Below are 25617 nucleotides of genomic sequence, written 5' to 3'. Positions count from 1 at the left end.
ACCCCAAAGCTTGCCCTTGTTCCCGTGAGAATACTGCACGAAGTTGGTCTCAAACTTGGCTAGGCGCTGGAGCTAAGTGTTGGGGAAGGCTTCCCGTACGTGGAAGGAGAGGTTTTAGTTGGGACTTGCAGGAAACCAGGGAGATCGGTAATTAAGAGAAGAGGGAGAACATTCCACACTCGGGGATCACCAGAGAAAATGTCCTGAGCTAGAGATGGAGTATGCTTAGTTCGTGGAGCAGGCAGGAGACTTAGAGTCCCTGGATCCGAGTATGGGGTCGGAAGTAAGGTTTAAAGACTAGAAGGGGCCTCGGTGATGATGGGGGTTAAAAGGGGCGCTCTGCAAAAAACTCTTCTGAGCCCCGAATGTCAATCCTTGGGCTGAACTGCCTCCACCAGCTAGGTGCCAGGGCTGAGTAATGTAGAGTTCTGGGAGAACGGGGGGGGGGGGGGGGGGTGAAGGGGGGGTAGCTGTGTGAGTAGGGTCACATAAGTTGAACCCTCCAGGGCGCCCCCTGTACGTATGCTGCAGCCACAGCGCCTCACCTAGGGACTCCTAGGAGCGGAAATTCCGGAGGGGGGGGGAGGAGGGTTTGCAGCAGGAAGAGGCGTTCCCTAAAATTAAGAGAAAAGGCGCCAACAAGTGGACCGCGATCCTCCCTTCACTAGGTCTTTTATCTCGCGCAGCAGCCATGCCCGCCTTAGGTTCCGCGCCGCAGAACCAGCCAGTCCCAGAACCGAGAGCCGAGCCCCAGAATGATACAGCCTCAGACGCCTCAGCCTCGGTCTCCAGCCCGGAGAGCGACCCCAGCCCTAACCCCAGTCCCCCGCTCCAGATGCACGGGGAGAAGCAGTATCTGCAGCAAATCGAGCACATCCTCCAGTATGGCTCCAAGAAGAACGACCGCACGGGCACCGGCACCATGTCTGTGTTCGGCATGCAAGCCCGCTACAACCTGCGAGGTGAGGGAGAGGGCCGTCTCAAAAAGCCAGCCGGGTCCTAGCTAGGGGTCCTGACGCCCCACCTCTTCCCGACTCTTGACTCTTATTTAGGGGGGAGGGGAGAACTGTTACCCTGTTGAAGCCTCACTCTTCCCTTTAGATTGAGCTCTGCCCCAGGGCGTGACCCCTGTAACTGGGGAATGACTAAAACGCGGTGTCAGCCCTAAGATGCCACCTAATAAAAGTTAAGGGCAGCTAGGCGGTGCAGTGACTGGAGCCCTGGGCCTGAGCTTCCAGAGTTCAAATCCGGCCTCAGACACTTAATGAGGCGAGTCACCCAGGACTACACTTAATCCTGTTCGCCTCAGTTTCCTATTGTGTAAAATGGAGCTGGAGAAGGAAATGACAAACCACTCCAGGATGTGCCAAGAACACCCCAGATTGAATTGGGACACAACGAAATGACTGAACGACAACCATAACTGAAATGAACCGTGAGAGTCACTTGGTTTTTTAAAAATGCATTTTTAGGGGGCAGCCGGGTGGATTGAGAGCCAAGCCTAGAGATGGGAGGTCCTAGGTTCAAATATGACCTCAGACACTTCCTAGCTGCGTGACCCTGGGCAAGTCACTTCACTCCCATTGCCCAGCCCTTACCACTCTTCTTCTGCCTTGGAGCCAATACACAGTACTGACTCTTAAGACAGACGGTAAGGGTTTTTAAAAAAAAATGCATTTTAATTAAAATCTTGTGTTTTTCAGTAATTTACCATTCTCCAACCATCTCTCCTTCCTCCATCTAGCCATATCTTAGAATAAAGAAGGAAAAAACCTAATCCACATAGTGAAAGAGCATGCACCCCTGATGTCCCACCTCTGTCTCCAAGTCTAGCACCTAGATGGACTTACCCTGCAGTTTATTACCTGTGTGATCTTAAGCATGTTGTTTTAATATTACCCAGCATTTATGTAGCTTTTTAAGATTTGCAGAACTAATAATATTTTCTCATTTAATCCTCACAACCGACCCTGAGAGTTAGGTGCTATTAATATCCCCCTGAGTCAGTCAGTGTTAAGTGACTTGCCCAGAGTCACACAGCTAGGAAGTCCTAAGCTACCCACCTGCCCACTAATGTAAGTTTTATCAAGGCTTTGTGCAACTGGAAGCTAGTGACTCTTTGTAGCAGCACAAAATAAGTCTGATGCCATTTTCTGTGATTGTCCACACCATTTTTCTTCCTCCTCATGCTTTTTGTGGAATTGTTTTTTAGGTGAATTTCCTTTGCTGACAACCAAGCGTGTGTTCTGGAAGGGTGTCCTGGAGGAACTGCTATGGTTTATTAGGGTAAGGATGCCTAATGATCTCCTAGGGAGATGCTTGCTCCTAGAGAATGCTTCCTAGAAGGTCTAATGTATTTTCCCAGGTGTTGAATCATTTGATCTTCAAGCCCTTGATCAAAAAGATTGTTTGTTTCTCTTGACTCTAGAACTCAGGAGCCTAGAACCTGACTCAGGAGCACCAAGGTAAAAGTTTAGGACAGCTAGGGTTCAAATCCAGCCTCAGAACTTCCTAGCTCTGTGACCCTGGGCAAGTCACTTTAACTTCGTTGGTCTCAGTTTGCCCATCTGTCAAATGACCTGGATAATGAAATGGCAAGCCAGTCATATATCTTTGCCCAGAAAACCCCAAAGGGGGGCATGAAAAGTTGAATAAGACTGAAAAGGACAGAAAAGCAATAGAAGTAAGGCAGTTACTTTCACAGATGAGAGCACAGAACACACCGAACTGCCCTTTATCCTCCCAGGCTCTCTTCCCCTGGCTCCTTAGAAAGAAGGCTAGTTAGAGGAACAGAACTCCTGGGTTCTTTCTCTGTCACCTACTTAGGACCTGTGTTAGTTAACCCTCTCTGGGCCTTCATAGAATTAGAGATTTAGAGTGGGACATGGCCTTAAAGAGCTAAAGGGCTCTTAATCTTGGGTCTGTGAACTTTTTAGAAAAAAATGTGATTATTATTTCAATATAATAATAATAGCTATGTGATAATGATGCTGCTAGTTTAAGATTTGCAAAGCACTTAACAGATATCTCTCACTTTATTCTCACCACAGTCCTGAGAGGTAGGGGCTATTATTATCAGCTTATAGGTTAGGAAACTGAGGCAGTGATTTGTTGAGAGTCATATGGCTAGTAAGGTGTCTGAAGCTGGTTTTGAACTTGGGTCTTCCAAACCCCAGGCCTCAAACTCCATTGATTCATCTAGCTTTGTAATTTTTTGTATTTTATTTAACACATAAAAATGATGGTTTTTCTTCCTTAGAAAACGTCTCTAGGCTTCACCAATCTGCCAGAGGGGTCCACAACACAAAAAAAGTCAAGAAACCCTGCTTGGTAAATATAGGGAGTAATAAGTATGAAACCTGTATTTGACTTAGAATCCAGTACATTTTGCACTGTCCTATGCTTCCCCCTTCCCCATAAAGGAAGGCTGGATGGATGACCTATGATCAGTGGTAATGCCCCAGTTTCCACTCCTGCCTTCCCTTGTTTCCTTCAAGTTTCAGCCAAGATCTTCCTTAAGATACCTTTTCTGATGGGTTTTGCATGATTTCACTTTTGTCTTCTCTTATGTCTTCTCAAGTACATGCTAACTGTGGATGTCCTCCAGTGCTTTCTGCTCTCAAGGGAGCAAGGGAAGGAAGGGAGACAATTTAGAACTCAAATTTTTAGAAAATGAATGTTAAATTTGTTTTTATGTGCAATTGGGAACAAAACATTGATTTTTAAAAATTTGCTATTTGCAAAAAAAAAAAAGAACTAGCTTTTCCTGGTTCCCCCTTACTTTCAATGCTTCTTTGTTTTGCAGATTCTTTAATTTGTCCTTTATGTGTCTTATTTTCATGGAGTTGTTTGAGTGTTATCTCTCCTGTTTTTTTAGCCTTTCTTTGTATTCCTAGGACTTGGCATGGTGTAGGACCCATGGTAGGTGCTTAATATTTACTTACTTGAAACCTAACTCTTCCCTCTCCCCACATCTAATCCATTCCCAAGCCCTATCTATTCCACATTGCCAGTATCTCACATTTAGCCCTTTCTTTATTTTATTGATAAAAGCATTTAGAGATAAATGTTTTTCTTTAATTACTGCTTTTGTTGTATTTCCTGTATTTAGTATGTTCTCACCATTTAATAAAATTATTTTTTGTTTCCATCCCTTGTTCTTTAACTCACTTATTCTTTAAGTTATTTAATCTCTAATTAATTTTTACTTTGTTTCCATGGACCCTTTTTACATATAATTTGTATTTCACTATGGTCTGGAAATGATGAATTTAATATTTCTACTTTTCTGAATTTATAAGGTTTTTGTTCCCTAACATGGTCAATTTTTGTAAATGTACCATGTGCCTTTGAGAACGAAGTATACTCCTTTCATTTCCCATTCAATTAAATCTATTAAAAATTTTTTAAAATTTTTTCCATGGTTACATGATTTATATTCTTACTCTTCCCCTCATCCCTCCCCCCTCTCAGAGTTGACAAGCAATTCCTTTGGGTTATACATATATATTATCACTTGAGCCCATTTCCATAGTATTCATTTTCTTAAAAGAGCAATCCTTTAAAACCAAAACCCTAAATCACATCCATATAAACAAGTGATAAGTCATGTTTTCTTCTGGATTTCTACTCCCACAATTCTTTCTCTAGCTGTGGATAGCATTTTCGCTTAAGACCCCCCCCAAATTGTCTTGGATCATTGCATTGTTTTTAGTAACAAAGTCAATCACATTTGATTGTCCCACAATGTTTCAGTTAATGTGTACAGTGATCTGGTTCTGCTCATATCATTCCACATCAGTTCATGGAGGTCTTTCCAGTTCTAGAAATCCATCAATTCATCATTCCTTTCTAGCACAATAGGATTCCATCACCATCATATACCACAATTTATTCAACCATTTTCCAATTTTTTTTTTGCCACCATAAAAAGTGCAGATATAAATAATTAAATCCATTTTGGCTTTAACTTTTGGCTGAGGTCATGAGTGCTACCTATCTCTGCTGATACCATATTCTGTTCCAGCCCTTTATTTTATTCTATGTGTCTCACATTCTTAAAATGTGTTTCTTATACAACATAGTTGGGTTTTGGTTTTTTAACCTTATGCTATTTCTTTCTGTTTTGTAGGTGAATTCATCCCCATCACATTTCAAGTTACAATTACGAGTTGTATATTTCCCTCCATTCTATTTTTCCTCACTGTTCTCCCTCTCCCTTATCCTATCTTGTTGCTCTGTAAATTAAGACACTTGCTTTGTTGGCACTATTAAAACAGCCTCTTGACTGTTCTCTAATACTAGTCTTTCTGTCCTTCACGTCTGGGCAGCTAGGTGGCACAGTGTCACGTCTGGGGTCAGGAAGACTCATGTGCCCAAGTTCAAATCTGGCGTCAGACACTCCAAGCCCAGTGACCCTGGGCAAGTCACTTAATCCTCTTTACCTCAACATCTTTGCTTGGCCCATAAGGCCCTCCAGAATGTGGCTCAGCCTAGTTTTCAGGTTTATCATTCATTCCCTGATTTCATCTAGTTCTAATGTGTAATTTGCACATTATGTTCCTCAGGCCTAGAAGCCAGCAGCTAGTGAAGTTCTCTTCCAGGTCCTCCTTGGTTAGAAGAGGGAGGGGTAACTAACTCTGGCCACCCTTATACCTTATCCCTCCCTAATTTAATCTCTTCAGCTGATCCCTCAGATGCATTTAATTGTCTTCTAATTGTGTAACTTCTTTGCTGGGAGAGACCTTTGTCTTTCATCACTATTTCTAGGACCTAGCCATATTGATTGATTTAGGTGCTTAATAAATCTTGTTTAGATTGAAAAGATCAGAGAAATGGGAACGTTCCAAGCAAAGCACCCTCATTTTTGACTTTTATGAGAAAAGTGGGTAATAGCCTATTTTGGAGGTGGGAAAAAATGTATCAAAGGGAAATAGTACTTTGAAAAACTGGTTTGAATTCAGTTTAAAAAGGCAAAAAGTTAAAGGAATAATTGAATTTAAGAGAGAGGTCATCTTTTTAAACTGAAGGTATGAGGGAAGGGTGAGAAATAGGAATCTGCTGTTGGGGGGGAGACAATGACATTTAGTTTATTTTTTCTTTTGTTGCTTAGTCCTGCCTGACTTGGGGTTTTCTTGGCAAAGATACCAGAGTGATTGGCCATTTCTTTCTCTAGATTATTTTTATAGGTGAGGAAACTGAGGCAGAGTTAAGTGCCTTTTGCCCAGGGTCACACAGCCCTCTTACCTGCTGTGCCACCTCACTTCCCTTCTCAGTTTACAACTCATGTGGCACTTTTTACTCTGAGCATTATCTCATCTGGAGAAACGGAATAATATTTTCTTGACCTACCTGACAAGGTCCTCTCATGCACTGTGAAGTAAATATGAGAGCCATTATTTCATTCAATCCTCATCCTAACCTGGGGAGGGTATGATGCAGGTGCCATCCACATTGTTGCCATTTTAAAGGTAAGGAGGCTTTGGGTCAGAGAAATGAAGGGACTTGTTGCGCGTGATGCAGCAGCTCCCCCTACACCATCCTGCCTCTGTAGGCAGTAGAAGTGCCCCTTGCTGCTTTCATAGAGGTAGGGACTCCCAGGGATGGGCAGTGCCACCTTGCCACGCTCTTGAGTTTTCTGACAGGTTAGTGCAATGACTGGGCTTCTCTCCCCGCTTCTCTAGGGTTGCACAAATGGTAAGGAGCTCTCCGCCAAGGGGGTGAAGATCTGGGATGCCAATGGGTCACGTGAATTTTTGGACAACCTGGGCCTCACTCAGAGAGAAGAAGGAGATTTGGGACCAGTGTATGGCTTCCAGTGGAGACATTTTGGGGCAGAATACAAAGAGATGAACACAGGTGAGGAGACTTAATCGATGAGTCAGGTTTCTACTGGTGTTGCCAGGAGTGTAGGTGTATTCTATTATTTCAGACAAGAGTGTGGGGAAATAAGAAATGTATACTCGGGGAGCAAAAAAACCCAAACATTCTTGGTCTATACCCACACAAGGTCTCCTGAAAAAATGTCTCTGTTCTAGGCTGGGTGAAGAAATGCCTAAGAAGCAAGAAATAGCTTCCCAAGCTAACCCCAAAGAACTTCCCAGAGGGTTTTTTTATAGGGGGATCATATACAGAGTTAGAAGGAGCCTCTGAGGACATCTATTCCAAACTCATTTTACAGATTAAGGAAACTGAGGCCTGAGGAGGTAAAATGCCTAAAGTCACACAAAGTGGGTTTTTTTTATGTCTTGAAGATGTTTTAATGTGCATGTATTTATGTTGTATTGCTGATTTATTTTAATTTATTTTTCTAATTACATATAACAATTTCCAACATGCGTTTTCTAAAATTAGAAGATCCAAATTGTTTCCTCCTCTACCTTGCCTCCCCCCTCCCTGAGATGGAAGACAATTTCATTTGGGTTATACATATATGATCATGCAAAATAAATTTCCATATTGGTTATTGTTGTGAGAATATTCATGAAACCAAAACAAAACCACAAAGTAAAGTGAAAAATAGTATGCTTTGATCCATATTCATTCTCGAATGGTTCTTTTCTGGAGGTGGGCAGCAGTCTTGTCATCGTAACCTTCAGAATTGAACTAGATGAGATTTTATTGCTGATAATAGCTTAGTCTCCTAGTTGTATAATATTGCTGTTACAATGTTTACTTCACTCTTCATCAGTTCATGTAGGTCTTTCCAGGTCTTTCCGAATTCATCCTGCTCTTCATTTCTTATAGAGCAATAGTATTCCATCGCCGTTGTATACCACAATTTATTTGTTCAGCCATTTCCCAGCTGATGGGCATACTCTCAATTTCCAGTTCTTAGAAGAGGTGGCATTTGAACCCAAGACATCAGGCAAACAGGCCCATTCCACAGACTCCCAATGTTTATACACCTTTTAAAGCTTCACAACTCCCTTTTATTTATGATGTTTGTCCCAGCAAATGCTTTGCAGAACTAAAATGACTGACCTTACTTTGATCAATCTTCTTTGGTAGTTATCTATACCTCTCCTCACTTGTCCATGTTTTTCTTTGCAGATTTTTAATAATCTACCTGTTTTACACATCTAGAAATAAATAGAATTTATTTTGCATGATTATGCCTATTTGTAATGGGTTTTATTTTTCTTGCTTTCTCAAGGGATTGGGAGAGAATTTGGAGCTGAAAATAAAACATTCACAACAGGCTCTTAACTCCAGGGACTTGACTGATTCTATCCATTGTCTCTGCCTATTCTACTTGGAATCTCTTTGAGGACATAGTTTCCTTAGTTTAACTCTGCTGTCTTTGAAATAAGCTTATAATTCTTTTAAAAAAATTTTTTTTCTAATACAGAATCAAGTAAAAACTGCTAGGGAGCAGGACAGTAGGGCAGGCATCATAGAATGCTACACTTAAGAGTAAAGAAGATCTCAGTTTGAGTCCTGGGTTCAGGGTAATAAGAAAGAACCTTCCAAGGAAAGCTCCAGTGCTAGAAGCTATTTCTTAATTTGAACATTTTAAAGTGGGAGTTTAAGGTCTGTTCCTTCCTTTAGGATTCTTCAAGTCTTTTGTGTTCTCTTTCTCTTCCTATTGTTTATAAATATTTCTGTAATTTTTTTTTCTTTCAGATTATTCTGGGCAAGGAGTGGATCAGCTACAAAAAGTCATTGACAAAATCAAAACCAACCCTGATGACAGAAGGCTCATTATGTGTGCTTGGAATCCAAAAGGTAGACTATCTCCTAGAAGTCATCAGAATCAGAATAACAGCTACCAGCACTTGCTGGTTTTTAGAAAACATCAGAATTCCTTTGGATTTAGAAAGTGCCTAAAAATCAAATGTTGGTATAGAGGATACAGACTTTCTTTGAACCTTTGGCTGACAAGATGCCTGGGTAAAAGATCTCTTAGTTCGGTTCTGGGAAGGCACATTAACAGAGAATGTTGGCTGTAAAGATAATTTTAGCATTGTGTCTTAAAATCTAAATTTAATTTGGTCTCCAGAGAAAATCCCAAATAATAAAATACCCAAGTCAGCTGGAAATTTTATGGTGATTTAATTGACATAGTGGAGGAGATTAAGAAGAAGGAAAAGGAGTAAGGTTTTCTTCCGCCTGGCTAGTATAGGGCAGGAAGATTAGAAGATCTAGAAGGTTTTGAGTGTGAAGGAGGAAGGAATTAGCCTGACCTCCAAAAGGGCTCAGCCAAGATGCCTGCACCTGAATCGGCTCAAGGGCAAACTCACTGCCAAACCCAGACGAATAACTGCCACCAAACCAAAATGTCAGAATGCCTAGTGCTCTGCCAGCCAGAGTCACCTCTCCAGAGAAAGAGCCTAAAGAGAGCCAGTGATGTGCTTTATATAGACGGTTTTACATCACTTTCCTGCATCTCATCTGTACCAATGATAGCTTAGCTTGACTTAGGACAGCCCAGGGGTCTGTCTGCTTTTTTTGCACATGTCTGTTGAAGGCCATTTTTCTCAGATAATTAATCCTTAAGATTGGTGCAGACCTTCCTAATATTGTTAAACTAAGGAGGGTGGAAAAATGTAGAGTTCCCAAGACCCGATTCTGTTAGTCCAAGTATCTATTGTTATTGATCAGGAAATAGCTAAATCATATCTTCTAAAGTACGGTCTGATTAGGGTGGAATAGTTTTAGAATTCACTTGGCAAAGCTCTAGTCTGTTTTTTAAACTCTTATGTTCTGTCTTAGAATCCATACTGTGTGGATTCCAAGGCAGAAGAGCAATAAGGTCTGAGCAGTGGGGGGTTAAGTGACTTGCCCAGGGTCATACAGCTAGGAAGTATCTGATGCCAGATTTGAACCTAGGATCTCCCGTCTCTAGGCCTGACTCTCAGTCCACTGAGCCACTCAGCTGCCCCCTTTTAGTCTGTTACACCAATGATCTAAACCAGCTGTTAAGAATAAGATGCTGCTGTGTTAGCTCCATATAGCAGCTCAGGTATGGCATGGTCCCACAGCTGCCCAGGAGGCATGAAGCCCGGGATGGTGGTATCTGCCTGGAATCCCTGCTATCCCGAGAGAAAGAAAGTGAATGTGGAAGCTTGGAACCTTCCCTCTTCCAAGCTAGGAAGAATGCATTTATTTAATACCTACTGTTAATGTGCCAGGTAGTGCGGTGGAGAGAGTGCCAGGCCTGGAGTCAGGAGTAGTATGGCCGGGTCCAAGGGTGGGTAGAGTTTAAGCTAATAGATGCTCTGACATCTCCCTTCTTTCACATCCCTGGCCTCAGATCTTCCTCTCATGGCCTTGCCTCCGTGCCACGCTCTCTGTCAGTTCTATGTAGCAAATGGTGAGCTTTCCTGTCAGCTATACCAGCGATCTGGAGATATGGGCCTCGGGGTGCCGTTCAACATTGCCAGTTACTCCCTGCTCACCTACATGATTGCTCACATCACAGGCCTGAAGGTAAAGAACCTCTTCTTTTCTGAAGCTGGCATCACCAGATGAACCCCTGTTCATCTGTTGGAATAATTGCATAATGTTCTTTTTTTTTATTAAATGAAGAAATTTTAAAGTTTCTTTTAAAAAGAAACAATCTTTCCCTTTTTAAAAAAGAAATTTGTAATCAAATTGGGGACTAAATCTTTAATTTCTTTGTTGCTGTGTATCACAAGTAAATAAAACGATGAAAGGTAGCAGGGTCCTGGATTGGAGTTTGGGGTTCCAAACTTCTCTCAGACACTCTGACCCCGGGCAAGTTATTTAATTTTTGTCTGCCTGTTTCCCCCTTTCAAATGGGGGAGTTAAGACTTGACCTCTGAGGGACCTTGTGGTTCCAGTTCAGTGATCCTGTGACATTTTATAGGAAAAACAACTCTTAACAAGTATAGTAAGTTCAAGATTTATTGAAGTATTTGGTATGACTTGTAGTTTTCTTATTTTTTAAAAAATGAATGGTTAGGATCCTTTGTTTTGGGAAGAGTGGATTTTGTACTCTAATGTATTTTCTTTGATCTGAGTTGAGATTAACGGTATTACTGCTTGTTTCTTCTCATTGTATTTTAGCCAGGTGATTTTGTACACTCTCTGGGAGATGCTCATGTATACATGAATCATATTGAGCCACTAAAAATTCAGGTGAGACAATTTTTCTGAATATAGAAAAAATGTATTTATAATGGTCAAATGTATATCTCATATATGTGAGATATACCAGTGATGGCGAACCTATGGCATTGGTGCCATAGATGGCACATGGTGCTCCCTGGGCATATGCACCACCACTACCACCCCCAGAGTTCATTACGAGAAAGGCAGGGGGACTGGGGCAAAGCTGTTTCCCTGCCCCTTTGCCCAGCGGCTTAATGAGAATTCTTTCTCCCTTCCCTATGTAGGGCATGGGGGGGAGGAAGGGGTAGAATGGCACACTGTCTTTAAAAGGTTCATCGTCACTTGTATATACGATATGTATGTGTTATGAATGACTTTTATGTTGTCTATATTCATTATATAGCAACTTGTGTATTTCTCCTCTTTCTTGGTAGCAAAAATTTACATGCTAATAAATCTGAAAATAATAAATATTTTAAAATTTGTAACATGCATTATCATACTATATTTTGACGAGTAATATAGTAAATTATAGTTATAACTACATAATATAGTAAGTGTATATTTTATATAGTATATATTTCATATTTATATAATGTATACTTTTATCTTTCTATACTAATATAAGTGTATAATATAGTTTAGTTGCATTATAAATATAGGATAAATGTACGTGTACATGCATGTACATATGCACATACATGTAGTTATATAGCTGTACCTATGTCTAGCTGTTGCTCCATCCATCCATCTCTGTCAGTAATACTGTCTTTTACACCAGTCTTGCATACCTTGGCTACTTAGTGCCCACCATGAGTCTTTCATTCTCTGGGTTACTTATGTTCATTCTAACAAGTATGTGCCATTCATCACTAGGGGAATACTACAGTGAAGATGTGTTTAACAACTGACATAATTCTGTGATTTATTTCTGAAATATAGGTCTTAGAATCAGTTTGTCTTTTGGAAATAGGGAATAAACTTTGTAAAAAATACTCTGAGCCTGTCTATGTAGGAAAACCAGTAGATAGGTAGCCATAAGTCTTTGCCCATGTAAGAAGAAAAAGAAGAGTAGTGCAATGACTATCCCCATTATAGAGTTGGGAAAACTGAGGCAGACAGGTGAAATGACTTGTCCTGGGTGACATGGCCAGAAGGTATCCATTTAATGTCAGGCCTTTCTGTCTGTAGACCCAGCACTGTATCCACTGCTGCTCTGTAGAGAATTAAGTTTTCATCATATATGCTTTATTGCTGCTACATAAAAGAACACAGTGATTTTAGGGCCACTGAATGGTGCAATAGATAAAAGAGCATCAGCCCTGGAGTCAGGAGGACCTGAGTTCAAATCAGACATTTCCTAGCTATGTGCTTTGGGGCTAGCCTCTTAGCCTTGTTTATCTCCTTATCTGTCAAATGAACTGGAGAAGGAAATGACAAGCCTCTCCAGGAACTGTCAAATGGGGTCAGGAAGCGTCTGACACAAGTAATGGACTTAAAACAAAGCTGAGCTGCTGACAGCTCAGCTGAGAGTTGTTCTCTGGGTGTGTGGCAGGCATCTGACTACCTTTTAACTTTACTTTTAGCTTCAGCGGGAACCAAGGCCTTTCCCCAAGCTCAAGATTCTTCGGAAAGTGGAAAGCATCGACGACTTCAAGGCCGAGGACTTCCTGATCGAAGGCTACAACCCTCACCCGACCATTAAGATGGATATGGCAGTGTGAAGCTCCCGGCCTGCCTGAAAACCCCCTCATCTTTCCCAGAATGCTGTCTAACCTTAGCACTGCACAGCACACTTGTTCCAGCAGGCGGGATGTAGTTCAGATGATAAAGAAGACATGAGAAAGGGTTGGGAGTGGAGGAACGCCCCGTGACACAAGCAGGCCCTCGCGGCTCATGTTCCCTGCACACACACACACACACTTTTGTATATATTAAAATAAAGCTGTTTTCTGCTGCTTCCTTTTCCACAGGAATCCTCTAGTCCTGTGTGAGAGAACCTAGGACACATGCTGGAGGGGGCTGCTCCCGGCCCCCTCCCCCCATGCCTGAGGACATTTGTCATGTGACCCGCCCCTCTACCCAGCAGCTTAAGGGAGTGCTTCCTCCCTTCCCTGTCTAGAATGGGGGGGAGGGGGGACACATGAGGGTTGCAGTTTGGGGTCTCTAAAAGGTTTTTGCCATCACTGAGGTCTCACTGCTATCATAAGCTGCTCCCATCAGCAGACACTCAAGGGAGCATTTACGAAGGCCAAAATGCTGTGCCTGGTTATTCCCCCATCCTCCCTAAAAATGTCCTTAGTGTATATACTTTTTGCCACCCAGGAAGATGAGAAACTTGGGTATCTAATGAATGGAGACGAGGCAAACCTGTTTGAAATTGGCTTCTCCATCCCTTTTTAAAGAGTTCCACTCTTGGCCAGCTTTGCTTGAAGGAACCAGGGGGGTCGTCTAGTTCTGTTGGCTTTAGGAAAATAATTTCTACTGTGATTCTTTTGGGATTTGGCAGCTTTTTTTGTGGATGGTTATGGGAAGTTGTTGGGTTGTTTCAGTGGTACTTGGCTCTGTTGGGGTTTTCCTGAACTGGTTTGTCACGTACAGATGAGGAAACTGGCCAAGGGACTTGCCCAGGGGTCCCAGAGCTGGTGTCTGAGGCTGGATTTGAACTCCTGAAGATGAAGAGTCTAGTGCTCTAGACATTGTGCCAGTTCCTTTGAGGTGTGTACCCAAGGATTCTCAGTGGTCTTGGGTTGTTTATGCAGGAGAACCCCAATGCCATTCCAAGAGGCCTATTCTGATCACTTCACTCCAGTTTGTTTCTGCCTCCTTGAATGTAAATGTTTTAAGGGGCAGCTAGCTGTGGATTAAGAGTCAGGCCTAGAGGCTGGATGTCCTGCATTCAAATTCAGCCTCAGATATTTCCTACCTTTGTGACCCTGGGTAAATTGACTAATCCCAATTGCCAAGCCTTTATCATTCTGCCATGAAATCAATAGTATTGGTTCTTCTGTATTATGATCACTTAAGTAATATATTATCTAAATAAATAAGCAGTTTGAAGGTCGACTAACTTTGTCTTTGTAGTCTAAGCATCCAACGTGAGGGATTCACCACTAGGCCTGGCAGCACTATTCTTTCCTCAGGACCAAGCCATCCCCACTTGACATGACTTTCTTTAAAGTTCCACAATTCCTGTTAAAAGAATGAAATGGGACCAGCTTTCCCTCACTTGATCTAATATTTTTATAAAGCCCTTATCTTCTGTCTTAGAATCAATTCTGTGTATTGGCTCCAAGGCAGAAGAGTGGTAAGGGCTAGGCAATGGGGGTTAAGTGACTTGCCCAGGGTCACCCAGCTGGGAAGTGTCTGAGGCCAGATTTGAACCTAAGACCGCCTGGCTCTCAATCCACTGAGTTACCCAGCTGCCCCCAACAGATTTTTTAAATTTTAATTTTTTTAGAACAAATTTTCTAATAAACAGTAGAGACCCAAAAGAGCAAGAGCTGCCTGAAAATGCTTTTGAAATCTCACTGTTCTATCCTGGCCCTTGTTCCATGTTAAACACCATCTAGGGGACTTCAAGGCTCTTTTTGGTTTTTTATTGTAACATTTGTAAGAAACAGCAAAGAATGACAGCAGACATTCTGGCAGATAATATATTTCTTAAAGTGTGCCCATACTACATGGTTACCTTAGCATTCATGATCGTCTACTTTTAAGAAATTAACCATAGTGTGTATGGTTCAGGTCATTTGAGAGCGATGCCTGAGACTTCTAAGGACATTTCTCTAAACGGTTAAATCTTGACAGTGATTTGGATAAGACTTGTCAAGTCAGACAAGCTCCCTTCCCCTCTCCCCCATTAAGAATTCATCCGAGAGTAAAAAGCCACAGTAAGGCTGAGAAATTAGTTTTTCTGAGCAGCCATGAGTTTCTGCCAAATTTTGCCTTCTGGAAACTGGTGCTCCTTTACAGACTCTTCCTTCATTTCTGTGGAATAACCAGCATCCTTAATTTAAAAAAAATACATAGTTTTAATTAAAAAGTGACATCTCAAGGGAACAGAAATGTCAGCCTTCTTTCCTCTCAGTGTGATGCTGCTACTCTCAAAAATAGTCCCCCTGACCTTTTTTTAATGGAAACTCAACTGTAAAGCAATTGAGCTGTTTCAATGATCAGACACACCCCAGATGCTTTCCATTGAGTTTGTCAACTTCCAGGACTTTAAATAAGGCTGGTTTTCACAAACCGATCTTAGAAAATTAAAGAATAAACTTGGAAAAACTGCCTAGTTTTCTTGGCCCTCGATATTATGCCTACAAGGGTGGAAATGAGCAATTAGGGCCTTTAAAACTGACCGACAGGGGGCAGCTGGGTAGCACAGTGGATTGAGAACCAGTCCTAGAGACGGGAGGCCAATACACAGTATTGACTCCAAGACGAAGGTAAGGGTTTTAAAAAAAACAAAAACAAAAAACTGACCTACAGTTTTGAATCGAATTGTGATATTGTGATAATGTGAATTGCGAATTGAATCGAATGTGATAACAATAGCTAACGTTTAGTTACCAGTAGTAGCTCATTTGGTCCTCACAGAAACCCTGTAAAGTAGGCGCTATTATTGTCTCCATCGTAGGGATGAGTAAACTGAGGTTGATAGGTTGGGAAGAGAAAATATGTATGGCACTTTGCAAACCTTAAATCTATATGTAAATGCTAGCCGTAATTATTTGTCTTAGATGTCATTGTCCTGACTCAAGATCAGGGCTCTGTCCACTGTGCCACCTGGGTACCTTCCTCAGAGAATGTCAATAGGCAAGAGAACAGAGGTCTACACTTTTCAGCATTTCCCCCTCCAAGGTCAAAATTCTCAGGAAGCGGCAGGAAACCATTTTTTAACTCTTTAAAAGCTCCCTAATGAATCACTGTAGTATTCTCAGCAAACTAATAAAATGGAAATGATGTCTAAAGGGCTTTTGTGAGAAGCCTGTGTCAGGGGAGTCTGGAATCCAGGGAAATCAAGTCTTATATTACACATACTATCAACTACTTTATTTCTATCTTGTAGAGCATGCAGCTATCCTGAAGATTTTAATAATAACAATAACTAGTCATATAAGACTTGCAAAAAGCCTTACAAATATCTCATTGAATCCTCACAACCATCCTTGGAGGTGGTGCTATTATCCCCACTTTATAGGTGAGGAAACAAGTAGGCAGAGGTTAAGTGACTTGCCCAGGTTCATGCTGTAGTGATTAAGGGAGGATTTGAACTCATGTCTTATTGACTCCAACCTTGGCTCTCTTTGCACTGTAACATCTAGAGGCCTCTTGTAAAAATATAAGCACAGGCAAAACCTTATAAAGGAACATATGACTCCCATATTCTGACCCTCAGAAATGATGCTATTGATACATGTATGAATGAAGAACAATTCAGTTTCTTGATTACAGACATTAAAGATACCCCTATAGGTGGAGGCATGATGTCTTACTATTTTTTTTTAACCCTTACTTTCTGTTTTAGTAATAACTCTAAGACGGCAGAGCAAAGGCTAGGCAATTGGGGTTAAGTGACTTGCCCAGGGTCACACTGCTAGGAAGTGTCTGAGGCTAGATTTGAACTCTGGTCCTACCAACTCCTGGACCTCTATCCACTGAACAACCTAGCCTCTGCAGTCTGACTGCTTTTTAAAATGAATTGAGCAAACCAACAAAATATTAAGCTAAGTTCATACCTGGAAATGTCAATTCTGACTATCTAAAATTTGAACTGTTTTACTTGAGAGATGAAATGAAAAACCCTTATCTAACTGTTCATCCATTTGTCTCCATCTATCTGTCCATCCATCTCTCTATCTTGGGATGAAGGAGCATCATCAGAGTCTCTACTCTCCTAATTGGCTTTCTAAATTCAGTTCATGCCATTCCACCCATGAGAGATAGCACAACATAGTGGACAGAGTCGGTCCTGGATTCAGGAAAATCCGAATTCAAGTGTTGTCCCAGATACATTCTGGCTGTGACCCAGGGCCGGTCACATACCCTCTCAGTTTCTGTAAGAAGACGGCTTACAGAACAGTCAAGAGCTCTGCATTAGTAAAGAAATTCCCTAAGCCAATGAAATTATAGGTTTCCTTCTCCCCTTCACCCCCCCAAGCCTCAAACTGCCATCCATGAAATGGGGTTCTGATGTGTGCCCAGGTCAACTTTGTGGGGTGGGAGATGTCAGGGGCCTGCTTCTGGGAGAGGCACTCTGTGCTCTCTTGCCAAATAGGGGAGAACAACTTGTGGCAGCTTTCAAACTTCCAGACTCTGGACAGTCTCTTTCCAGCAGCATCCACGGGGTGGAAGGTCTGGTTCACACCCCAGCACAAGTTGGGGAGAAGGAAGGGCTACCTTCCCCCCCTCTTCCTTTTAGGCCTTGTGGCCCAAGGCACCAAACTTGGGGTTCTGCTGCTTCATTTGTCCTTTTTTGAGCACAGATGGTGGAATCTCCTCTGTCCAGGGAACTTGAGACAGTGCCTTGAAGGCAGATTGCAGGCCAGATGTTGCTGTCAGTCTAGTGGGGAAGCCAGGGTGTCTGGGACTCCGGGTAGGTTTTGGACTTGGGACTCTGCCATTTAGGGAGTAGGTTAAGTCCCATCCTCTAGAGGATGATGCCCTTCTCCCCTCCACCTTGCCCAGGTGTTATGGAGGGGGCGGGGATATTTGTATATTTCTTCTTATTGTACCTTTGAAGTAAATAATCTGTTAAAGCTAATCTGTCTCTTAAGTGATTAAATGGAAGAGGGGTACAGGGGACTTCCTAAACATTATTTGTAGGGACTTAGACCAGTGATAGAACTCTGGGGAAGGGGTAGGATAGAATACAGCTAATCTCCAGGCAATGGAGACCAATGGTTAAGCACTATTACAGACATAAGAGAACCCATTCAGACCACTTGTTCTATCTTAGAAAAACTTTGAGGAAACTGTTCTCAGCCTACCTTAGGAGGCATGTAGGAGGCTTTTTTGATTACCACGGGATATTTAAAGTGTTCATGCAGATGATCTACATATTCACACATCCTAGGAGAAAATGGTAAATTGGGATATTAGTGAATAAATTAGATAAAATCAAATTCTACTAATTTTCTAAGAGGATAGAACAGCATGCCTCTCCACTTAGGACAATAAGTCAGATGTTCTTTGAAAATGCTTTTAGATTTTTTTCAAAGTATCATCCAGCAGGCACTGTGTGTGCTTACCAGGAGGAAAAGAATCTGCATCAAAATTTGCAGAGACACCAGAGGTTTCTTTCTGGTCCATTGGGTCAGTCTTATCTGAGGCTTAAGAAAAATAGCTGTTGGGTGGGGAAGTCTTTCTTGAGGTGGTATAGTAGAGGATTATGCTCTCTCCCTCCACTTTGCCGGGCAGATATTTGTATATTTCATCTTATTTGTCATTAAACTTTATGCCATTGAGCAGAAGGGCATCAATATATATGGTAACTTATCCCTTCCTCACCTTCAATTCCTAGAAGAAGGAGCTATAGTGAGAGGGACTGGGGCCTAGTGGAAGAGAAGTAATTTAGGAAAGGAAATCCTGGCTCTGACCCTGTGAGATTTTAGGTATCCCCTTAATCTCTCTGGGTCTTAATTTGTCCATTTGAGAAAGGAGGAATTTTCAAAGGTTTCTTATAGCTTTAAGTTCTATGATTCTATAAGCAACAATAATAAGTATTTATAGAGCACTTTAAGGTTTACAAAGTGTTTTACATATATTATATCTTATTATATCTTCATAATAATCTAACCAATAGGCACTCTTATTAAACTGATAAGGAAACTGAGGTTTAAAGGCTCACTGAGTTTCCCAGGACCATATAGCTAGTAAGTGTCTGAAACAGGATTTGAACTTGTCTTCCTATCTCAAGTCCATCACTCAATCTATTACACCAGCTCACTACCTTGCTCTACCCCTTACTACCTATGCAGCCTTGGGTAAATCATTTAAGTTCTCTGGAACTTTATTCCCTCACCTGTAAAATAAAGGGTTTGGCCCAAGTGGCCCTTGAGGTTCCTAGAAATTCTAGCCACATGATTTGTGAAGGTGCAAACCTACAGCGTGATTCAGGAGACAGCTCCATTCACTGATGAACCAATACACATTATTGATTATAAAACCAAAGGTTAGCGTTAAAGAAAAAAAAGAATGCTGCTGCTACTGACTTTTGGAGAATCAGAGTCAACGTAGGCTTTAACTTGGGACCAACAACCATGGAAAGGCAGGTTCAGTCCAAGAACCTCAGGACTAGCATTCAGTCCCAGACCACAAGTTCTGATTTCAGCCCAATCCCTGAAGACGTGATCCAAGCGAGCAACCCTTCCATGACTCAACCTGGCACCTGTCTCTGTAGGTGCTGCAGCTCTCACTTCCAATGTTGCCATTGCTGCTGAAGACCCCGAAGAAGAAAATTCTCCAAACCAAAGTCTTTCCATGGTTATGTAGTTCATATCATATGTAGTTCAAGATCAGAAAGGGATATAATTTTATCGAAGGAAAGGGCTTTAAGGGATTACCATCTGCCTTGCTACTGCACCCAGCAGACCACTGAGCTCTTCCACAGGAATCCAGAAATCTCCTATGTGTATGAGCTCTCCCTCTTAGAGCAGCTACTGCCTTTCTTTCCTCTTTGTATTCTCAGTGCTTTGTACACAATAAGCACTTCACAAATTCCTTTTTCATTCATTCATTCATTCATTCACTCATAAGTACTTTGCTTTTCTGGAACCCTAAAAGTCTGGAGGAAAACAGGTAACCTGCTTGGAAAAGCAGAGCCCAGTCTTAACCGAGATTGCTTAAGGTCCCTTGCAGGACAAAAATTCTATGATTTTTCAAGAGTGCATTACTGACCTGTTTTCAAGGCTTCCAGATATTGAAATATAGTCAAATATGATTAAGTGCTGTACCAATTCACAAAGACCAACTCCTCCAGCATGGGGGCAAACAGGAACTGAAAGCAAATAGATAAACTCCAATTTAATTTATTAAATCAGATAAGATAAAGAAAAAAAGGTAAATTGCTCAGAGTAAGTTAGAAGGCAAATATATAATTTTTTGATTGACTAGGGATAGCTCATTAGTATCCATTCATTAATGTTCATTAGTATTTAGGAAAATGATATTTTAGGACTAAATACTTCAGATTAAGGGTTAGGTGGCACCAAAAATCAAAGGAGAAAAATCATTCACTTCTATCTTTCAAGGATGTGCAATTTTATGGAGTGATCCTTTCCCTCCTGTAGATGGCAACCTCCCTATGACTTAACAGATGGATTTCCAGAGCTGTGATGGCCAACAAATTCAGTGCTCGTGGCCAAACTGGTCTTTGAACAGACATAAAACGCATCTCAGAGCCAATAGTCACATATGAATTAAAAATAAGGATAGCAGAAGGAATCACAGGGTAATCTATTAACTTTGTCTACTTAGGGGAAAATGATTGGTTGATTTTCAACTTGTTCCAAACCCTTACTTTGAAATTTTTTGGCCATCAGTAACACAGAGAGATTTTCATTGACACTTCCCAGTCTGCAGCTGTCAATCTGGAGAAACTGTAGGGCACCAGCCTGTAGAAGCTGTTTAAATATCACTCTATTGTGGCACTGGAGATAGAATTAAAAATAAAAGCCAACAGATCAGCCTTTGCCTTAACCTTCAAAATCTTTGTAATGGCAACAAGGAAATTTGAAGCCAAAAGATCATTAATCTGGGGCAGCTGGGTGGCTCAGTGCATTGAGAGCCAGACTTAGAGAAGGGAGATCCTGGATTAAAATTTGGCCTCAGACATTTCCTATCTGTGTGACCCTGGGCAAGTCACTTAATCTTAATTGCCCAGCCTATACTGCTCTTCTGCCTTGGAACCTATACCCAGGGTTGATTCTAAGACAGAATATAAGGGTTTCTAAAAATAAGATCATTAATTCAGAGACCCTGGGTCCTTGGTGAGACTTGGATTCTATTTTTCTTTTATGTTCACTTGGCTGAAGGTGTATGCTAATGGTGTCAGTGGGGGCGTTGTGCTCCCCCTTGCCCAAATCTCATCCAGCGAATCCCTCTTCCATTAAGAAATATCTCCTGGGGGTTGGGTGGGGGGCAGTTAAATGGCTCAGTGGATTGAGAATCAGGCCTAGGTACAGGAGGTCCTGGGTTCAAATCGGGACTCAGCTACTTCCTAACTGTATGACCTGGGCAAGACACAACCCCCCTTATCTAGTCCTTATTGCTCTTCTGACTTGGCATCAAAAATAGAACATAAAGGCTTAAAAAAAATAAAAATGAAAAAGTAAATATGTCCATTGGCAGGTCAGAGATAAAGTGAAGCATGGGAATGATAGCACAGGATCTACCAATGAACTGGTCAAAGCTCTGCTGCTTCTTTTGAGGGGGAGAGCTGTACATCTGCTTCCTCAGTCTAGATCTATCTTCCCAGCCCTTTCCCTGCTCTGAGCTTCAGGGTGACTAAAGCAGATTTTGGCAGGCAGATGTGTTTAATTTATAAGCACAAAAAAAGAACACACATTTACAATATTGATTCAGTTCAGAAGCTGGTTCCCTTCAAATGACGAAATGCAAATTTATCAGCTTGCTGCGACAACTAAAAATCACTGGGTTGGATTTTTGGGGGGTTGTGATTAGATGTGTAAGAGAGGAAAAAGATACACTTAGTCATCCGAATTGTGGTGATGCTCACATTTCTGACATTTTACTTCAGTCAATAAACATTTATTCATCACTAGCTCTGTGCCAGGTGCTAAATCAGCCTCCAGAAGGGTTCCAACACGATTCCATTTCTAAATGTTATAGAAATTTCTAAAACATGACAACCCCTTGAGAGGATCTTACAGTAGGACGCCATCAGCAGATGGTCAAGAACTGTTGGCAGGGATGCATTGATGAGCACTTTACCTGTTCTCCTGTTGCAACACCAATTCCTAATGGGGCCAAGGCCTAAAAAAAGACACAGAAAAAGAGGTGTAATTTTCATAAGTTTCTAAACTGTAATTTTGGATGTTTAAAAATATTTTTGGCTGAGGTGAACATTTTTGTTCACATACTGTAAACTAAATGCAATTAGCGAATGTTAAGGGAAATAACAATCTACCAATAAACATTTATTAAGTGTCGACTGTGTGCCAGGCACTGTGCTAAGTACTGGTGATACAAAAAGAGGCAAAAGATAATTTTGGTGCTCAAAAATTTATAATGTAATGGGGGGCTGGGGTGGAAATAACATACAAACAGAGATATGCAAAGCAAGCTCTGCTTACCCAGACACAGGGCAGGCATAGCTCCTCTCTAGGCTGCCTAGGGCGATGCTGGACTCTGATCTGGACCAGTGCTTCCTGGGACTGCCCGGGCCCCCAGAGCGCAGCCTGCCTGCTGGCCAGTGCCTCACACTAGTTCACTCCCTCATTCCTTCACTCTTCCCACTCCTGGGTCATAGGAGGAAGATGGTCAGTGTGGCTTAACTTCATTACCGAAGACCTGGCTCCAGCCTGTTGTTGTTGCTACCTGTCAATCCTGCTCTTTTCTTATTCTCTCTCTTTTTAAAAACCCTCACCCTCCATCTTAGAATCAATACTGTGTGTTGGTTCCAAGGCAGAAGAACAGTAAGGGTTAGGCAATGGGGGTCAAGTGACTTGCCCAGGATCACACAGCTGGGAAGTGTCTGAGGCCAGATTTGAACCCAGGACCTCCCATCTCTTTTTCCTTATTATCTCTTTGGGGTATAAACCCAGCACCCAACTGCCATTTTGGAAATTTCCCACAGACACTTCTAACACAAATAGGTATCCTTCCCTTTTACTGAAACTCACTCCCTTCTATTAAACTTTCTTATTTCTGTAGAAGGTACCACTATTCTTTTAGTCTTCCTAATTTGTAACTTTGCTGTTACATCTCACTTTAATAAATGCCTTTTTTTTTTGCCATTTCTACTTCTATACATCTCTTGTATCTAATCCCTTCTCTCTACTGACAGAGTCACCACTTTATTTCAGGTTTTCATTGCTTCTTGCCTGCACTATTGTTGCAGCATTTTAATTGCTTTTTATTTTGTTTTGTTTTGGCTCACTCAAGTCATTTTCCTCTCCAATGGGATTTTGGAAGCTTTCATAGCTTCCAAAAATGCTGCTCTGATTAGTAAACTACTGGCTCCAACCTACCTTGTTAGCCTCATTATACATTACTTTTCTTCCTACACCGACAGTCTAACTAAACTAGCTGCTTTTCTCTGTCTCACACTCAGAATCTCATCTTACTAAGGCTGCGTTTGTACTGGCCACTCCCAATGTTTGGAATATTCTTGTTCTCTGCTTCTGCTTCCCAGAATCCCTCTTCCATAGAATTTCTTTCTTCAAGACTCAATTCTAAATATAAAGCATTTCCTGATCCATTCAACTATTCATGCCTATATTCCCTATTTTGTATTTATTTATCATTTATTCTGTATATAACATCTATATTCTGCATCGAACTTAAATAGCCTCTCCCACCTAGAATGGTGGATACTTTTTTCTATTTTTTTTTAAACCCTTACCTTCTGTCTAGAATCAATACTATGTATTGGTTCCAAGGTAGAAGAGTGGTAAGGGCTAGGCAATTGGGGTTAAGTGACTTGCCCAGGGTCACACAGCTGGGAAGTGTCTGAGGCCAGATTTGAACCTAGGACCTCCCATTTCTAGACTTGAAAGGAGAAAGAGGAAAAACAAATAAATGAACTTTTCTGAGAGAGCTAATTAATTTATGTTACAAAAAAATTATGCTGAAAATTCATGAAGAAAATACTTTAACTGACATTCCAAGAACAAAGAATAATGGGCTTGTGTTTTCAGAAGTGAAAAGTCAGCATTTATTAGTAATGACTAAAGGCAACTTTGGCCATGATCTTTTTCATAGCTGACACATTAGGAATAATTACATCTTTTGTTATTTGTTACCATGTTAGAAAATTTTATAACTAAAAACCTTGACTTTTATTTAAAAGTTGATTAGTGGATTTAATATGTTGAGAGGAACAAAAGCTTGAAGGAAAAGAGGTTCTCTAGTTTATTTAACAAATAATGTTTAATAAACTACGTTGGGGGCTCAGAGCTAATTGATTAACTGAGAAAGATGTTATAGTTTTATTAACTAATTAAAAAGTATCAAGATATAGTCCTTTAATTTCCTTATAACTCTGGGGTGAGAGAATTTGAACAAAGAAAATGCCTATAGCTGGCTCATAACAGGTGCTTAATAAATTCTTGCATGCTTTTCTTATTTGTCTCTAATAATTTCATGCATACATATTTTGCTTCCCCAACTAGATCATATGCTTTTTTGAGAGCTGTTACCATGTCTGAGACTTCCTTTTGTAAACATAGCTCAGTACTGGATACTCAATAATACTTGATTATTTGATAGAAATATTAGAAATGGATAGAAAATAGAAATGCAAAGCTATTTCTAGACTGGGGCATCTCAAATACTTCTCAGCTTTATTATGATACTCCACAACATTTTTTCCATACCTGCGTGAATAATCACAGTCAATATTTCTAAAGTTTATATAGCATAATTTTTGTTGTAGTTAATCACTGGAAAACTTTTAGTCATTTCTTAAAAAAATAAATCATAGCATAAGTTTAGAGCAGAGGCTTTAAAGGCCATTAAATCCAAATCCTTCTTTTCACAGATAAGGAAACTGAGGCTAGAGAGGTTGTGACTTGCCCAGGGTTAGAAAACTAATAAGTGTCTGAGGTGAGGATGTGAACTCAAAGGAAGCTATGAGACATACAAGAGAATTACATATTAAAAGAATAACAGGATGTGAAATCTTCAGACCTAGTCATTGTATGAGTTACTTCCTTAATTCTTCATCAGGAAAAGTTAAAAAATAACAAGCAAAAGAATTTAGAGTATCTGTAATGACCACCTCTTGAACAAGAAAGAGAAACAATTCTCCTACCTTAGAGATGGTAGCATGTCCAAGAATATCATCAGGGGAGGTTGGCTCTTCAATCCACAATGGCTTAAATTCAGCCAACTTTAACATCCACTCTACTGCTTCTGGCACATCCCATCGCTGGTTGGCATCCACCATCTAAAAAGAATGAGAAATCTCATTCATCATTCTACATTTGCCCAGATGTTTAGATTCTAAACTTTAGGACACACACAGCAGCGTGCAAACTGTATCCCAAAGCTAAGGCAAAAAAATTTTTGTTGATGGTTCAGGACTTGCTGAATTGAACATGGTTGAATCCACTGACTAAGAAGAATCTCAGAATGAATGATGGGCAGCACTGCTTCCCTGTGGAGCACAAGATGAAGGCATAATTTAGGGAGCCAACAAGTAGCTAAGGGACTTAAGAGTTTTCACAGCCAATTTTAGCAATAGAAACTGTCTTTTGGAAAAAACATAAACTGGCTCTCTGAGTGATGTATGATCTCTGGAAGAGCTCAGGATGCTTTAGCCAAACCCAGTATTCTGGTCAATTTCTAAACTGAACA

The 25617-nt window shown here is 41.0% G+C and overlaps 2 protein-coding genes across 3 annotated transcripts in view; one reads left to right on the top strand and one right to left on the bottom strand.

The window, feature by feature from the left end:
- Positions 1–567: 567 nt before the first annotated feature.
- TYMS (thymidylate synthetase) lies at positions 568–14142 on the top strand. The gene is made up of 7 exons (XM_001368057.4): positions 568–962; positions 2213–2286; positions 6684–6858; positions 8626–8727; positions 10256–10431; positions 11032–11103; positions 12663–14142. The coding sequence occupies exons 1-7, from the start codon at positions 692–694 to the stop codon at positions 12798–12800; spliced, it is 1008 nt and encodes a 335-aa protein (XP_001368094.1). The 5' UTR covers positions 568–691; the 3' UTR covers positions 12801–14142.
- Positions 14143–14661: 519 nt separating this feature from the next.
- The window catches only part of ENOSF1 (enolase superfamily member 1), a 52023-nt gene continuing 41067 nt past the window's right edge, over positions 14662–25617 (bottom strand). The window contains exons 11-16 of one of the 2 annotated variants that reach the window (XM_001363344.5): positions 25073–25207; positions 22030–22071; positions 20597–20726; positions 19975–20074; positions 18066–18147; positions 14662–15085 (exon numbers count right to left, since the gene is read on the bottom strand). In XM_001363344.5, the coding sequence (XP_001363381.1) occupies positions 14984–15085; positions 18066–18147; positions 19975–20074; positions 20597–20726; positions 22030–22071; positions 25073–25207 (591 nt within the window). In that variant the 3' untranslated portion in view covers positions 14662–14983. The remainder of the gene's footprint in view (positions 15086–18065; positions 18148–19974; positions 20075–20596; positions 20727–22029; positions 22072–25072; positions 25208–25617) is intronic. The other variant, XM_007487640.3, reaches the window with a different exon arrangement.

Source organism: Monodelphis domestica, chromosome 3 (assembly GCF_027887165.1).
Source record: "Monodelphis domestica isolate mMonDom1 chromosome 3, mMonDom1.pri, whole genome shotgun sequence".
NCBI classification, from domain to species: Eukaryota; Metazoa; Chordata; class Mammalia; order Didelphimorphia; family Didelphidae; genus Monodelphis; species Monodelphis domestica.
Note: the sequence above shows the minus strand (reverse complement) of the source record. Positions and strands in the feature narration are given on the sequence as shown.